Here is a 15577-nt window from a genome sequence, read left to right on the forward strand (position 1 = left end):
TGCAGAGCTCCCACGTACTGCCGAGACATATTATCAAGTTGCTGTCAGCCAAAAATAGTCGAGCGCCAAATGTCCAATCATACCCAAGTCGCCCCCACCAGCCCCCACCTCCCCAGAGTGGGAGACCTTAAGATTCTCCCAGGGATACCCCGACCTGAAGCCTTGCGTCCGCAACATCCGAGGCGCCTAAAATAATTCCAATACGGACGGATATGAGCAGGTATGAACCCCAAAACCTTCGCGGCATTGTCCTGTGACCATCCTCCTCAGCTGACACCGGCCATCGCTCCCGTACAGGCGTTTTCTTCTTCTGATATGGTGTACATAATGAATCCATGAGGCAGACTCACCGCATGGGAATCATTACATTACACACATAAGTACAGTGGCACCCTTTCACGAGTGCACTACTTATTTGTACACGTCCTGCTCACACGATACTTGGCGCCAATCCTTTTTCCAGAATTATAACTGTACTGCCATTACTAATGCCAGAACGATCTAGTAGTGTAAAATCATACATACAAACCGTCGCAGAATATGTACATCTTTAAGGTATATCAACGACGAGATCATAATTGTTCGTGTGGGGTCATAGCATCCAGCCCAGAGACAATAGATATAAGAGGAAAAAAAGTTACGCGATATCTCTTGGGTCCACACTGCTGACGTTGTCGTTATCCATTGTCGGCCGACGTTTGGCGTCCCTGCTGGGCCCGCCCACAACACGTCCACTGGCTGCAACCGGCGTCTCGGGTATCCTGATGTCGCTACTAGTCATACTGCTATCGTTGCCAGTATATCCGCCGTTGTTCTGAGTACCAGAGGCGTATGTGAGATGGGTATCCGTCGAGCCTTGTCTGAGTAGACCTCGTTGTGCCCGAGGTGGCGGGGATGGGGAATCCGTAGCACTGTAAGCTGGGGGGTTAACGCGCGCCCTCCGTGAGCTTCCGATTGATGGCTCTGTCCGACTTTGGATACTGATAGGGGGAGCGGTGGGTGCGTCATAGACGGGGTAAGACCCATTTGGATTCTTCCTATCCCCAAGAGTCGGGTTTGTGAGGCCGCCAGGTGGAATGTGGAATGGGACGATTATATCTTCCGGATTTGAAGGGTTTGGTGACGTTTGTCGTGGGGTGGGTAGCGTGGTGTGGGGAACAGTACTGACGGGTGAACTGAAGTACGACAGCGAATGTGCACTGGTATTGTGAGTGCGAACAGTCCCACTTCGCTCTACAGGGTGGGCTGGCGATGATGATAAGGTTGTGTAGCCCAGTGAGCCAGTCGATGCCATGGTCATATCAGAGGGTGATCGGAAGTGTGCGGACTGCCCCATGGTTAAGGGTGGAGAAACTGGCTGTTGCTTAGGAGTTCGTCGTCTTCGTGTGCATATGTAAAGACCGATACCAACAGCCAATGCGATCACAACGACTCCTCCTACAACACCACCAACGATAGCGCCAATTGGCGTTTTCTTTTTCGACGACGGGGTGGGGGAATTGCTGACATCAGGGTGTTCTAAGAGAGAAGTTTGAGCTCTATTTCGTGAAACTTAGGATTCGAAAATTAATACCTTGTTGTGCAATGCTCTTGGCTGTCGTTGCATCAAAGTGTTGGGATGGCCATGTTGATGCTGCAATACCGGATAAGTTACTCATGACGAAGAATGACCGATTGAAACTGACGATCATAGGTTGCCCAGTAGGGGATGAGCGTACCCTCAGGAAGAGAAAAATTGCTGGGAAAGTAGCTGTATACAGAGGTGAATAGTGCATGAAGATGATGCTGGAAAGACCCTACCTATTCGTTGTGGTCGTAAAACCTTGGCATGATTGGAAATAAGGCGCCTCGCTGCAGATAATATGAGTTTCATGAACGTGGCCTTGAGTACATACGCACTTCTGCACCGCTTGTGGGAAACCTTGACAGTCTGCACAAGCACCCAAAAGATTGTAAGCTAACCATGAACTGATAAGGTCGGGGGCTTCGCATTAGCCGCAGTGGGTACAGATGGCGGTAAAACACACCATGTACAGACGTTTGCCGTGCTCGAGTTCGGGTTGGTGTACATGTCCGTTGGGTTTACAAGCGCGGGGACATTCCAATCTAAATGGCATATCAGCTCAACGCTCCGTTAGGAATAGCATTTGCGGCTTACTTCCACCCTGGCAAGCTCCAAGCACCACGGCCGCCAACAAGCACGGCGATACACCTTTCGAATTATCTGCCCATGTAAAGTCAGTGCTGCAGACAGCTGCCGTCTGTGGACCTCGACGTTCAAGCGATCGTCCAATTAGTGCACTTGCAGGTGCAGCGCCCGCCGAATAAGCTAAGAGGAGGCTCAGAAGCATCGAGGGGAGCTTGCCGTAAGGTCGTGCAGGCCAGTACGCGGGGAGGCAATTGTCGGAGGTGTAGTTGACAAACAAACTACGCTGATAAACCAGATTCTGGCTGGGCTTTACGGATAGGGCAAGTGGGCCCAAAGTTGGACAGGAACAAAGCGGTGAGATCGGCTTGATCTGGCATGTGCATCCCATGCCCACTCACGGAACATATAGATTTTAACCTCCATAATAATGCCACAATGCAGAATTCGGCCCAAATGTGTTGCAATCAGCTACTTGGAAGAAGCGTCTTTGAGTGTGAAGTTTGGAATTTGAGAAGTTTTGAGTTTTGTTTTTGCCGAATGATGGATGACGGCAGAGCGGAACGAGTTGGCGAGGCAAGTAGTTAGTAAATGAAAAGCCCATTGACATCAACGGGCTTCATTCCCCTCCATTGCCTATGTACACTGAACATGAGAAGACTACACGAAATTAGAAGGATCAGAAGAAGACCAGACAGATTAGGACGACCTGAAAGCTGTGCTTAAGTCATTGAATTTGCCGGCTCAGGTGTGCTGTGAATGGTCACTTTGACACTCGTCGTGAGGGGTCCAAGCAACCAGCTAGAAAGCTATAGCTAGAAGGAAGCAAAGTCGGTGACGTAGCTAGAAGACTGCAAACGAAAGTGTGCGCCACCGCAGCGACTTGGCAGCGACGGCAGACTTAGAGCTCCCTTAATTGCAAATTTAGGGCGCTCTTAACATTCATGCATTTGCTTTCCTCCACGCGATGTCGGGTGAACGGATGCGCGGCAAGTGAGTTGCGGTACATGCCCACACTGGCAAGAACTTAGTTTGATCGAATGCAGTATACTGGGTAATTGGCGACTCAGATGACGGGCGATACAAATTCGGGTAGACTTTGCCACATGTTGATGCAGACCGTACCCAACTTGAGCATGAGGCTGGGCCTACAGAGGATAGTTTCGTTAGATTTCAATATCCCTCCTTTCCCTGCAGTCATTCGCCGCTGTATTTGCATTGCGCTGGGAAGTAAAAATACAAAAAAAATCAAAAGAAAAGGCACTCAACCAGAGATAACAAGATTGAGCGTATCACCATCTCATCCCCATCAAGCCAATCCCACATCTTTCAATGCCGCCCTCATGTTCTCCGACACAGTAGGCCGCACCCGACTCCGTTCCTCTTCAGCACCCTCATCCTCCGCACTCCCCTCTTGTTGGCGCTTTCTCTTCGTCGCGACATAATTCAAATACGTAAGGCTATATCTCGGGCCACTTGGACGCGCGACATTCAAAGGAGGTGCAGGGAACCACAACATTTCACCCGTCTCGGGATCCCTATCGAAGTGCCTGACTGGGGGGGGTTAAAAAATGTCGTGAGCTCGACGTACAAAGATAGAAATAGAATCGAAGATATGGAGGTAGTGGGGAAGGTGATTGGACGGTCGGCTTCTTAGGGGCCATACATATACGTGAAGGTGTAAATGTGAGAGACTTACCTGTTTCTGGAGGGAGCTTTTCGACATGTGCCCCACCCCCAAGAGCTGCGAGTCCCCCAGCTGCCGTTATTACTGATCTGTCTGGACCAGAAGGACGCTGCACTTGCTGCGGTTGTACGTACCCAGGCGCTTGCTGTTGCTGAACATGAGAAGATTGACTGGCTTGCATACTCCTCGTCGTCCGCACTTCTGGATCGTTGCCGTTGACGGCCGCAGCTTGTGATTCTGCCCTCACGATCCCGCCCGGACATTTGGACACGCTCTTCCCCGCAACACCTTGGGCTAGAAAAGGGCTCGCCAAGACCACAGGATACACCGTCTTCTCAAATGGGTAAATGGGCATGAACTCGGTGCTCTTCCTCACTTCTTCTGGAACGCATGAGTTCCAGTTTTTAATCTTCACGAATGCACGGTCGCGGTCGTTGTATCGCGAGTCGCAGACGTACAGTGGAAAGCCAGGGTACCAGTAAGGCGGCCGCGGCCGTCCTCGGATGTGTCGTGCGGTGAACTGGCAAGCAATTTTTTCGATGATGTCTTCCACTTGATGGTCAGCAAAGTGACTAGTTTTGAAAACCTCTCCCTCCCAAAACTGTCGAGTTGGCGAATGAAATGTCTATCCACACTCGTCAAGCAAAGAACGTCGACTGCAGCAACGATAGCCTCACCTGCTCAGGCCGGTAATACCACGACACAGTTACTCCAGGCTGTCCCTTTTTCGAGCTATCAAGAAGTTCAATCGATACCCCTTGCTCGTGGAACGGAAAACACTCACGAGTCATCGGCCACCCAACACCGAAACACTTGCCCAATAATAGGCCGACTGGGATCATCAGGATTGGCCAAGTGGAGCCAATCCGCAAGCTTCACGCTCCAGCCCTTATACGTCACCTCATCAACAAAGACTCGATCTTTTGTAGGCACCCTGTAGCTGGTAACGCTGGGAGCAGTATCGCTATCTGACGCTCCATGTACGGGCTTGACGTTGCCTGGTCCTGCGCGTAGAGACGTAAAGTTCGTTGATGAAGAAAGCACAGTGCCTTGTGGTGGTGTATTGGGGGAAGTCAAAGCTTGATAGAGTCTCTATGAATCAAAGTTTAAGTGCAATGATGGCGAAGCGAAAGGTAGTAACTATACTTGAAGAAGTAAGACTTGACCATATGGTTCTGTACATGGTTTGTGCCATCGACGTGCTTTTAAGAAGAGACGTGCCATGTCGATATCGAATTCCTTCGCATTGGCGTAGCTTTTTGAGCGGGCACGAGACTAGTGGGATGTCGGTCAGACATCTGCCACATTCCGTTGAGCTGACCTACCTCAATTGATTTCAGAGAAAGGGGAGCAGTAAAAGGGAGATGTGGCGACGATGTTTCTTCCGGTACTGATTCCAAAGCAGCGGCGAGCCGATTTCCACTACATGTTCTCATTCAGCAGACAATCGAAAATGAGAAAGAAAGCCATAGCATACATCACGTCTTTGTGACTCTTAATGGCATGAGCGATCTCCAATATGCGTTCCTGGCCTAAATCAGGACCAATATACTTAAGCTCTACGACATAGATGACTCACCTGAGTACCTTCCGCCCAACCCACATCCGCAAATCCAGGCCACCCTGGAAGGCCCCTCTCCAGCTGCTTCACAATTTCTTCACTCTGTGGATCTCGCTCTATCCCCACCCCCGCTCCTTCATCACCGTGTACCTCGACGTCTGGCGAGACGACGTCAACATCCATGTCTGCGGTGTCTTGGTGCTGAGTTGACCTGGTTCGAGTAGATGTAGGTTTTGCGTATGAGTAATTTGCGGTGCTTGTGCTTGCCGTTGGTGCGAGGTTGTGCGCCGGAGCCTGTGTGACGACACGTGTTGCGGGCTTGGGTGTTGGAGCTGCTATGGCTACCGGGGCTGGAGATGGAGCTGCTGGAATGACTTGAGCTGGCTTTTGAAGTTCTTCTTTGTCTTCCTCTGCGATGCCCTTGCCTTTATAAACCTTTTGGGCAGAAGGAGGGGGTGGAGAGGTACGAGGGATGGGAAGGACTGAGCGTTTCTTCCACTCAGTTTCTAGCAGGGTCTATTGTACGGCATCAAAGCTTGGTTACGAAACACCAACAAGAAAGTTACCTTTAGCGTTTCAGCGTCTGTCGCAATCCCACTTCCAGGTTCGTTGTAGTACAGTGCGTTCCAAAAGACAAGTGATATGTCGGTATAAACATCTGTTGCCTCTTTATAGCGACCTTTATCCAACCCCGCCTTGACATTATTCAAACAACGTGGTTCAGGGATAACCTGAAAAAAATGAGACATCAGAATTTATATTTCGGCGAAAGACGCACTTCGTAATATTGCGGCCATTCTTCTCGGTCGACCAACTCCATGAACATCGCAGACAATTGCCGCTTCCCTCTAGTTGCAGTCGCAGCCAAAATGGCAGCGAGGACCTGGTCCATTGCCGTCTTTTGATCGGACGTAATTGGCATTGTCCTCCACAATCAGCTTGCTGTCACTCTGAACCTGCACTCGCAAAAAATATGAGGTTGGGCTGTCACGAATTAAGCCTTCAACACAAGGCTATCTCGAAATTTGCACGCTGGAGTAACTTTCTGCATGAGTTGGTTAGACTGACTACGTGATGTTCGCGTATCCAATACGCTCACGTTGAAATAAGCCCGCCGTCGTTGAGGCGGACAGCGTCGCAAAAGGGGGAGGATAAAGTGCTTCTGTCGTGAGCGTAGATTGCAGCGACGCGGTATTTACGTGTGTTTGGCTGCGCCTTCCCTTCTCATGTTTTTCTCCAGAATTAGAACAGGATGCATTTCGACTTCCTAGTTCCAACATCACCACAATCCATGAAAAAGCTCAGAGGGTATTACTACCACACAAATCTAGAAAACGTGAAATACACTCGCACATTTTGTAAGTTCTAATCGCTTGTCGTCAGTCAATCTACACCTAATCCGTTCGTTTACTACATTGAATTCAGTGGACCATCGTTAGGGCAAGAATCAAGAAAGCCATAACCTATTTATCCCAAGAGTGGTAGCATACCTAACCGCTACTTACATTGCCTCTAGTCCCGCTTCATCAATACGGAATCGTTATGAACCCGTCATGGGCCGTTCTCCTACCGTTCCTTCCAATAATACAAGCAAAAAGGGGTCGTCCGTTCGTCACCGTATTCGTATCTATTTTCATCAAGGAATCGTCTTCAAGCGTATGCTGGCCGCCGCGACAGCCACAGAATCAGTTAAATGACTACCATTCGTCCGAGCATGCCAAACCCTCCACTGCCACTCATGTTTTTCACGTCCTTCCCTCGCGTGCCCATTCCCTGTTTCAGGCCTGGTCCAGGTAATACGCCTCTCCAGCCACAAGGATGATAAGGGGTAGGCCCAACATTCTCATCCCATGAATTCCTCTCCTCCGCTGGCGGATTGAAGCAGACTGGAGGCAAGGGCACGGGAGCCGCCTTCTTGAGTTCCTCTGAAACGAGGTTGAATGTGCGCAAGGAGAACGGGACCCATAAAGATGGGGAAGGTGCGCGTCGACGTCGCTTCGGCGCGTTGGGAGCCTTGGCTTCTTTCAACGCCTCTGTTCGTTGAGAAGGCGACTGAGGTGTGGAGCATGATACTGGGGTAGACCGCGATGGTGACGCAGGCCTCGTTCTTTTTTTCTTCCGCTGCGGGTCTGGTGGAGATGCGACGGCTGGACTAGCGGAGGCCATGGATTGCATGGTGTGTAAAGACGACGCCCCGCCAGCTGAGCTGGATCCAGGAGAGCCGCTCAACAAAGTGTCGGGTGAAGCAGCGGATGGCGACTCAGAAGATGATTTACCGGATCCCGAAGATATCATATGGACGGGCTTTGATTTACATCGGCGGACATGTCTATTGAGGTTGGACGCGACTCCAAAACGACGACCGCACGTCTCGCAGACGAATGCTAAACATGAGGTTAGTTCCTGGAAAATATATTGACTCCACCTGACGTACCTTTCTCACCCGTATGCACGAGTAGGTGCTACAATCGATGGAGATGAGCCTCCTGGTCTCAGGTAGCATTTCACGCGCTTACCTTTCTAAGGGTACTTGGTCGATCAAATCTACAACATTGAAATTGATCGGTGAGTCACTTTCCGTGAAAATTCAACTAATTAAAACTGACCGTTTGTAGCACATGGTGCAAGCATGTTTCTTCTCCCGCGAAAGGATATCCGATCTATCAGGAACAGGTCTTGGCGGAGAAATTGCCACCGTCTCATTCTGGTGTGCATGAGGCGTCGTATCGACGACAGGAAGTGGAGGAGGAGGAGCAACAGCAGTCGAAGACGACCCTTCCTCGTGCCTTCTCTCAGGTCGCGCTTTGTGGTTGAGTAAAACAGCCATCGCAGCAGGAGTGGGAAGCTGTGCAGTGGGGGAGCAAACTCCCGATTCAACCAAACTGCCCGAGCTTTTATCGACCTCGAAAAAGTCAGGTTCTGGATGCACATGAGCGATATGCGCTGGAGTCGCGAGCGGTCCAAGTCCGTGGCATGGTTGCCCCGTCCATTGCCACGACTCCTGCGCGTACTCCGCTATATCCTCGGGTTGAAGAAAGAGGTCGGTGCCAGATGGGTTCCCGGTGAATCCTAAACCGGTGGCGTCGAGGCTGCTGACCGCAAGGCTCGTCGAGGGGATGGTGGTCGATGGTCCTCCGCGGTCTGGAAAGTAAGCATACTCTGGATGTGGGTAAGCAAATGGGGATCCCCTTGAGAAGTCGCCTATGAAACCCCCTCCGCCTAGTATCGTGCCGTATTGATTGGGAAATGCAGGCTGTAGGACACCTTGAACACACTGGTTGTAAGGATCGGAATGGAAGGGACCTGGAGGGACACCATAGTACTGCGTCTGCATCGTTGATGGACAATGGGAAAAGCGGGTGCGCACTTGTCCTTCACTGATGTTATATATTTTTTTTCTATTCGTTCGATCTAATACGTCTTGCCCTTGAGAACGCGAACGCGGTGAGAATTTTCCAAGTAGAGGCCACCTGCCACTGACCTCGAGTCCTTCGCGGAGATTTACGTGACGACGCGGAGCTAAAGCCGAACCTTGCTCTCTTCTCTTTCGTGTCCAAATCACATCGAAGGAAAGCTTATTCTTTCAACCCATCCAGATTCAACTCCTTATTTATCATTTACTGATCTCCCATCTAATCTCAATGCCACTCCGCTGCTTTAGTTGCCAGGCTATCTTCCTCAACCGCTACAGGACCATGGGTTGCCATTATCTCGTTGCCTTGGAGCACTATTTTCCTTTTAACTTACTCGCAGCTTCTTCGAACGGCCGGTCGTCTTTCCCGATTTTTCTTCTGATAATGTGTTCTGGCAGTCCCAGATGCTTCCCTCCTTTTGTCTACCTCATGTTTCGACGCATGTTGATGTTCCTGATGCTGGACAGCTCATTATCTTGATTGATTCGGAACCAGTTTCCAGGTGCTTTTATTCTCCAAGCGGTCGAAGAGAAGTGGTATCTGCGATTGACCAGTTGACGTCCACAGCCCGATTAGAGTACTTACGAACGTTTCTCGCCCTTTTTTTAACGGCCTTATTACTCTCGCTGGGCAAAAAAAAAAACATCTCTTGGACGGTGGGTTTTATTTCGGTAGTTTAACGTAAAAGTCTTGTTGAATCGATCAGTGCACAGGTTTATAATTCCCATTGAACACTACTTATTTGAAACTTCGTAGCAAAATCCCAGAGTAACTTTGTCCGTCATATCCGTTTATTATCAACAAAATGTAACCCCTGTTATATTCTTGTCAAAGGGTTGACGGCGACCTTGCTGGAGGAGATTAGATGTCGATCAGCGAGGAGAGATCTATCGTGATACATCTGCCAAATGAATAGGACATTGGCGCTCGAATTTTCCATGTTCTTTACCTCTGTCGATCTTCAGCCAACACAGGCACATTAAAACCCCAGAAAGTTTGGGTCATTCGGTTTTCCGTCACGGAAATCATTTATCAATTATAATTACAACATCGCGAATTGTTCGAGGCAGGCGTATGCAACAAAAAAGCGATAGAAAGGGCCTGACGTCGTTATTTGGCCAACTTGTTGAAGAGTTTGTTACCGGCTGTCACACGAGCGTTAAGAGAAGTAATGAGGCGATCGGTGATCGGACGAAAACACTCACATTGGAAAACACTACCCACGCCGGTTTCAAGTTGGTCTCTCGCCTTACGACCGGCGACCTTATCCACTGCGCTTAAAGCAAAATCAAACGCACTGGATCCCGAGGAGGACGTCGAAGCATAATTTGGTCCTGGCTGTGCATACGGAGCATAATTTGATGGACCTGTGATTGGTTGAAGTACATAATTAGCATAAGGAGGGATAGATGGCATTGAGATAGCACGTACGCGGGGGTATAGGAGGCGGCCCCGATTGTCCGGGCATCCAAGGGCTCCCACCATGAACAGGAGGTGAAGAAGGCTGAGAATACGAGGAATTGTGATATGAAGGATTGTAATCAGATGAAGGATTAGGCATGCCGAAGAAACCCCCTTCTCCGCCGGGACCTTGGGGAAATTGCATAGGTGAAGCATTTGGAAAACTTGCTCCTGGAAATTGAGGGCCTTGCGCAGGGCTGTATGGTCCCTGTGCTGGACGGTAAGCATTTTGTCCAGGAAAGGTTGACCATGTCGATCCCTTGTTATCTGGATCGAATGGCGGCCCACCGGTGCCCGGAAAAGCTGGTCCACCGGGGTAGGAGGACATTGAGGAGTACGAGGATGCAGATGGAAAGCTAGGCCCACCAGGCCCTGGTGGAAACGAAGGACCTCCGACGGGAGGTCCATAGGAAGGACGAGTAGGTACGTAAGATGATGGTGGTGAAGCAGAAGGATATGAAGATGGCGTAGGAGGGGCGTAACCCGAGGGAGCGGAAGGTCCAGGTGGAGCTGCGTAATTGGATGGACCACCAGGAGTGTACGAAGGTCCACCCGGTGGGTTGTATGAAGAGGAACCGCCGGGCGCGTAACCTGATGACCCTCCAGGGGCTGGATAAGCTGACGACGGAGCGCTGTATGGAGCCGTTCCAGGGGAAGGGTGGTATCCCCCCGGTGGAGTGGTTGGCGTAGCCGGTGCTGTCGCCGTTGGACGCAAATTAGTTGATGAAGGTCGACTTCCTAACGTCGCATTTGGCCTTAATGAGGCTCCACTGCTACCTCCGACGTTTGAAGCGGTGAACGTATGAGGTCTCGAAAGACTTGCACCGCCGACAGCACCTGTCACTGGTGCTTCATAACTTGACGTTAAGGGGCCAGAAGCAGCGTGAGAGTCGTTCTTATTCGCCCTCCAATCAGCAGGCGGCCACTGCCCTTGTGACCAGGGACCAGGTTGGTTTGCTGGCGCTTGCGTAGGCAAAGGGGGTATAGAGGTAGGAGCTGCCGTATTGGGGTACTGTGGACGACCTCCTGCAGTCGTTGGTCGAATTGGTTGCTGAGCAGCCTGAGGATGTGGCTGTGTCGTTGTTGGGCGAGCATGAGCCAATGATTGTGTTCGACCAGGTCCAGCTCCACCGTAGGGCGTCTGCTGAGCGGTGGGATGTGCCGGGTGAAGGGGCGGAGGGGACGTTGCGGCTCCAACGTTATTTTGTACACTAGGTTCACCATAGCGTGTCTGCTGAGCGGCAGGATGCGCAGGGTGAAGAGGTGGAGGAGAGGCCGCAGCCGCAGGTCCAGCATCAGTTGTTTGTTGGAACGGGTAGGAAGAATTTGTAGGAGATGTGGGACCCGATGAGCCCCCATACGTTGCCTGTTGCGGTCTTGCTGGCTGTCCAGCATAGGAATTATTAGCTCCATAACCCGGCTGCTGCTGCCCTATAGGTGGAGGGGACGAGGAAGATGGTGCACCATATGTACTGGGCCCTTCGTAACTTGGTCGATGAGAACCTGGTGGTCCACCAGACTGATCAGACCCCCCATATGGCGGTTGCGACTGATTTGGCGTAACCACAGACGGTCCTTGTGGGGAAGAAGAGATCCCATGGCGAGCGAAATCGCTGGTTAGAGATGCGACGGCCGCTCCTGCTACCCCAGCACCGAGAACACCAGCCAGATTTGTGACACCCGCAGAAGGGTCAGTTGACGGTGTATTGACGACGGGCGGTTCAGAACGAGTTGCTGGTCCGGACCCCACAACTGGGGCTGCTACTGCAGACGCCGAAGAAGAAGATGCTGTCGCGGCTGTAGGTTGAGCTGAAGCTGCTGCAGCTTCATCTTCTTCAAGCGAATACGGCGGAGGGGGTGGCTCTTCCTTGCTTTCCTTCTGTTGTGCAAGCCATTCTTGATAAGACTGACCGCTGGATCCGCCAACACCGGTACTATTACTACCAGCTCCGCTGGATGATCCTGACACAAAATCTCCGGACTTCAGGTCGAGGTCTTCATACTTCGGTCTCGTGGACCAATAATCTTGCAGTTCCTTCGACGGGAAACTGTCATAAACCCTCCGTTCGCCCCGAAGTGCTTCGGCTGCGAATCCGCAGATCCGCATATACCTATGTTATATCATCCTCGTTTAAGCCACGTAAATTAGACCGTCGATCGGGAAAGAGCACCCACCAATCAGATGGGAGATCATAGCCATCCGCATCAAGTGCCAAAAAAGGGTATTTATCTGATACTGGGAGGAGTCGTTTGTACGGAACAACAGGCATGAATGCGGTTCCTTCGTCATACCTGCAGATAAATAAGCGGTTATACTGTGCCTTGAGGCATGAGATGAGATACTCACTCGTCCCACATAGCTCCATACATGATTCGTGCACCCATTCTGCGGGCATTGAAAATTTGTCTCCACAAGAAACGACCACCTTGCCTCTTCATGCCATTGAAATCCCATTTTCCCTCAGAAAGATTGTACCCCTTGCGATGTTAACATCAGCCATGACGTAGAACGGAGATATCGATCTCAACTCACCGAGCCGCCTGGAAGAACAACCGGGATGTAATCGATCCTTCGATATATGCCTTCCTCGTTCCGTTTCTTTATAAGTTCCATATCACCCTTCATCTTTGTCTCTGCAAAGTCGTCGGCCTCTTGTTCGTTGCCGTACCGGCCTACGGTCCATGGCGAGATAGCGTCGAACTCATTCAGCCACACGTCCAAAAATTCGGGGTTCCGATCGGCATCACTCTCTGCTGTCCGCCAGTGCGCAGGTGTGCCTGCCATGATATAGGCACCTCCTGGAGTAGCACTTCGGAAGAAGTTGGCGATTGCACGAACTGAGGCAGGTGTGTGGCCGGAATTATCGAACCCGAACCCTAGACCCACAGATGAATGAAACTATATCGGTTTAGTGGATGATTCTCACCCCAGAGCGTGACGACTGCTTTTCCCTTTTCTTTCAAATAGTTTGGGCTGTCCAGTATGCCTTTGTTACGAATGAGATGCAACCAGTCGCGTTCCAATATGCGTTGTATACGATCAGGTGCCACACCTGAGACATCATACCTGCATTTCAAAACAAGTTCATGGGACACGACGCAGGGATATCAAAACGTGCAGACTCACATAATCGCGAAAACTCGTCCTTCACGCTCAGCGGCTTCTCGGACGCGGTCCCCAATCTCGTCACGCATGCGAAAGATGCCCTCATTATGATTATCATCTATAAAGTCACATTGCCCAGCAAATCGCTGAAGAAAAGCGCCGTCGACCCCGTGTTCTGCCATCCAGTGGAAGTGCCTAGAAGTTGATTTGTGAACCCCGGCATCTTTTATGAGATAAGATCATCGAATGTGCGCACCGTTGTACAGTCTTCGTATTACGAGAGGAGAACAAGTACATGTCTTCACCCGTCTGAGTCTTTAAGCCTGGTGCAACAAAGAGTTCGGACTGCGAGTAACTTGATACATCTGGCCATAAATCTGTATTTGGGCGTCCTCCATCAGGAATTGGGTAATTGAACCAGTGTAACCACCCATGGTGGCCTAAAGAGCCTGTTAGCCTCTCGACGAAAGCAATAATCTTTGAAACGAACCTGGGTCGAGGGGTGCACCATCTCCAGGACATGTAAACCTACACCAAGAGAAATCAGTGGTATAACCTTCAAAGTGCATAGATCGCATACCATGCTTGGTATCCTACCATAAATTTGTCATGAATAGTCGATGGGTCGGCTCTGACATGGTGGAGATGGCTCAGGACCGATCTTTCATGCCAATTGTAACCTGACACACCGTTTGATCACCTTTCCCGCCGCACTTGAACTTGAGCTCGCCATATCGACTGATCTTGTTCTTCCCAGGTAATGGCTGAAAAGTTGGTGTGTGTCTAGTCGCTGGATGTTGTGGGCGCTGAGAGGAAGTTTATTACAGGAGTCTCCGAGTCAGTCGGCGCCTAACCGCAGCCCACCCAAAACGAGCTCCGACTTCAACTTCCAATCTTGTGGTTCAACTTTCACATCATTTCCACTGATTGAAGAAATTTGACAATGGAGGCTGAAGCTAAGGCGTTATCGCAAGTTCTGGTCAAGAAGTTAGAGGAGTATGTTCAACCGACGAACATGTTGTCTACTGCTCAAAAGTGTCAACATCCAGAACACCATCCTCAAAACGTCTGCTCGTAGGCATCTCAGGCATTCCAGCATCTGGAAAGTCGACGTTCGCACAACTTTTGGTTGATCATACAAACGCTGTCTTGGACCCAGAGTCGACCACACGAGCAATTCTCGTCGGACTCGATGGGTGGCATCTTACTAAAGCTCAACTGGACTTGTTTCCAGATCCTCAGCAGGCCCATGACAGACGAGGAAGCTACTGGACATTCGATGGAACTGGCTACGTAAATTTTGTTCGCTCTCTTCGCGCGGAACGAGAGCCCGACGCGCCAATAATCACCGCACCCTCTTTTGATCACGCAGTGAAGGATCCAACCCCAGACGCAGTCTCGATATACCCCTACCATCGGATAGTCATTATCGAAGGACTATACACCCTCCTTTCAATCGAACCATGGAGCGCCGGCGGTCTTCTTCTTGACGAGCGGTGGTTCCTCGACGTGGATATCGAGGCAGCCAGGAGGAGGCTTGTGAAGCGGCATGTCGTGAGCGGAGTTGCGAAGGATTTGGAACAGGCTTCGTGGAGGGCGGATGAGAATGATATGCCAAGTACGCATGACATCCACACGTATACCTGATTCTCAATGGTTTTCTAGATGGCAGATTTATTATTGCGAATATGCTGGAACCAACTCGGGTGATCCAGAACCAGGATGATCCCGCCCTGATTTTACCTTGACCTGTTCGCCTGCTGGTTCCTATCTGCTTCTACTCCACCTCATTTATGTGTTTGGATGTTCTCGAGCCTTCGGATTGCCGTTCTTAATTTGCGATTCCCCCATACAGGGCAGGCGATTGTTGTCCTAGGCAAGAAAGGGCGTACAAACGTCGGTCTGGGGAAACACATGCTCTATGTGATGCTGTGCGAAGCGGGACTATGCTGTACGTCCTTGGCGGCTGTGGCAAGCCAGATAAAGATGATGGATAGTGATTGCTGGACAATCAATTCATCCAACTATCTAATAAATTCTTCTCATAGACTATGGAAAAGTCCCGTATATGAACAGGTGCTGTAAGAAAAGAAATATTATCAACTGCTTTCCTCAAGGGTTTTAGACATTTCCCACAGCGTGCTCAACGCACATCTGTTGAAATAAAAGTGTCTGGATTCCCCTAGATCCCCCTATTCCACTT

At 50.5% G+C, this 15577-nt stretch overlaps 6 protein-coding genes across 6 annotated transcripts; 2 read left to right on the plus strand and 4 right to left on the minus strand.

Moving 5' to 3' along the window:
- Positions 1-637: 637 nt before the first annotated feature.
- On the minus strand, positions 638-2351 carry LACBIDRAFT_313149 (uncharacterized protein; the record flags this gene model as incomplete). Its single annotated transcript, XM_001888683.1, has 7 exons — positions 638-1518; positions 1574-1633; positions 1686-1750; positions 1801-1851; positions 1900-1968; positions 2028-2106; positions 2159-2351. The coding sequence occupies 7 exons, from the start codon at positions 2349-2351 to the stop codon at positions 638-640; spliced, it is 1398 nt and encodes a 465-aa protein (XP_001888718.1).
- Positions 2352-3455: 1104 nt separating this feature from the next.
- On the minus strand, positions 3456-6316 carry BRD16202 (RSC complex protein; the record flags this gene model as incomplete). The annotated part of the gene is made up of 10 exons (XM_001888684.1): positions 3456-3700; positions 3846-4458; positions 4511-4565; positions 4618-4925; positions 4980-5108; positions 5159-5255; positions 5311-5360; positions 5413-5910; positions 5961-6125; positions 6173-6316. The coding sequence occupies 10 exons, from the start codon at positions 6314-6316 to the stop codon at positions 3456-3458; spliced, it is 2304 nt and encodes a 767-aa protein (XP_001888719.1).
- A 767-nt stretch (positions 6317-7083) lies between these two features.
- Positions 7084-8728, minus strand: LACBIDRAFT_313151 (uncharacterized protein; the record flags this gene model as incomplete). The annotated part of the gene is made up of 4 exons (XM_001888685.1): positions 7084-7778; positions 7829-7856; positions 7911-7938; positions 8001-8728. 4 exons carry the CDS (start codon positions 8726-8728, stop codon positions 7084-7086), a joined length of 1479 nt encoding a protein of 492 aa, XP_001888720.1.
- A 419-nt stretch (positions 8729-9147) lies between these two features.
- Positions 9148-9538, plus strand: LACBIDRAFT_313152 (uncharacterized protein; the record flags this gene model as incomplete). The annotated part of the gene is made up of 2 exons (XM_001888618.1): positions 9148-9463; positions 9521-9538. Exons 1-2 carry the CDS (start codon positions 9212-9214, stop codon positions 9536-9538), a joined length of 270 nt encoding a protein of 89 aa, XP_001888653.1. The 5' UTR covers positions 9148-9211.
- Positions 9539-9830: 292 nt separating this feature from the next.
- On the minus strand, positions 9831-10712 carry LACBIDRAFT_295735 (uncharacterized protein). The gene is made up of 4 exons (XM_001888686.1): positions 10686-10712; positions 10239-10658; positions 10013-10174; positions 9831-9952 (listed from the first exon to the last, which is right to left on the minus strand). The coding sequence occupies exons 2-4, from the start codon at positions 10594-10596 to the stop codon at positions 9918-9920; spliced, it is 555 nt and encodes a 184-aa protein (XP_001888721.1). The 5' UTR covers positions 10597-10658; positions 10686-10712; the 3' UTR covers positions 9831-9917.
- Positions 10713-14317: 3605 nt separating this feature from the next.
- Positions 14318-15487, plus strand: LACBIDRAFT_192031 (uncharacterized protein; the record flags this gene model as incomplete). The annotated part of the gene is made up of 3 exons (XM_001888619.1): positions 14318-14370; positions 14424-14992; positions 15040-15487. The coding sequence occupies 3 exons, from the start codon at positions 14318-14320 to the stop codon at positions 15120-15122; spliced, it is 705 nt and encodes a 234-aa protein (XP_001888654.1). The 3' UTR covers positions 15123-15487.
- Between the last annotated feature and the right edge of the window lie 90 nt (positions 15488-15577).

Source organism: Laccaria bicolor, genomic scaffold (genome assembly GCF_000143565.1).
Source record: "Laccaria bicolor S238N-H82 LACBIscaffold_57 genomic scaffold, whole genome shotgun sequence".
NCBI classification, from domain to species: Eukaryota; Fungi; Basidiomycota; class Agaricomycetes; order Agaricales; family Hydnangiaceae; genus Laccaria; species Laccaria bicolor.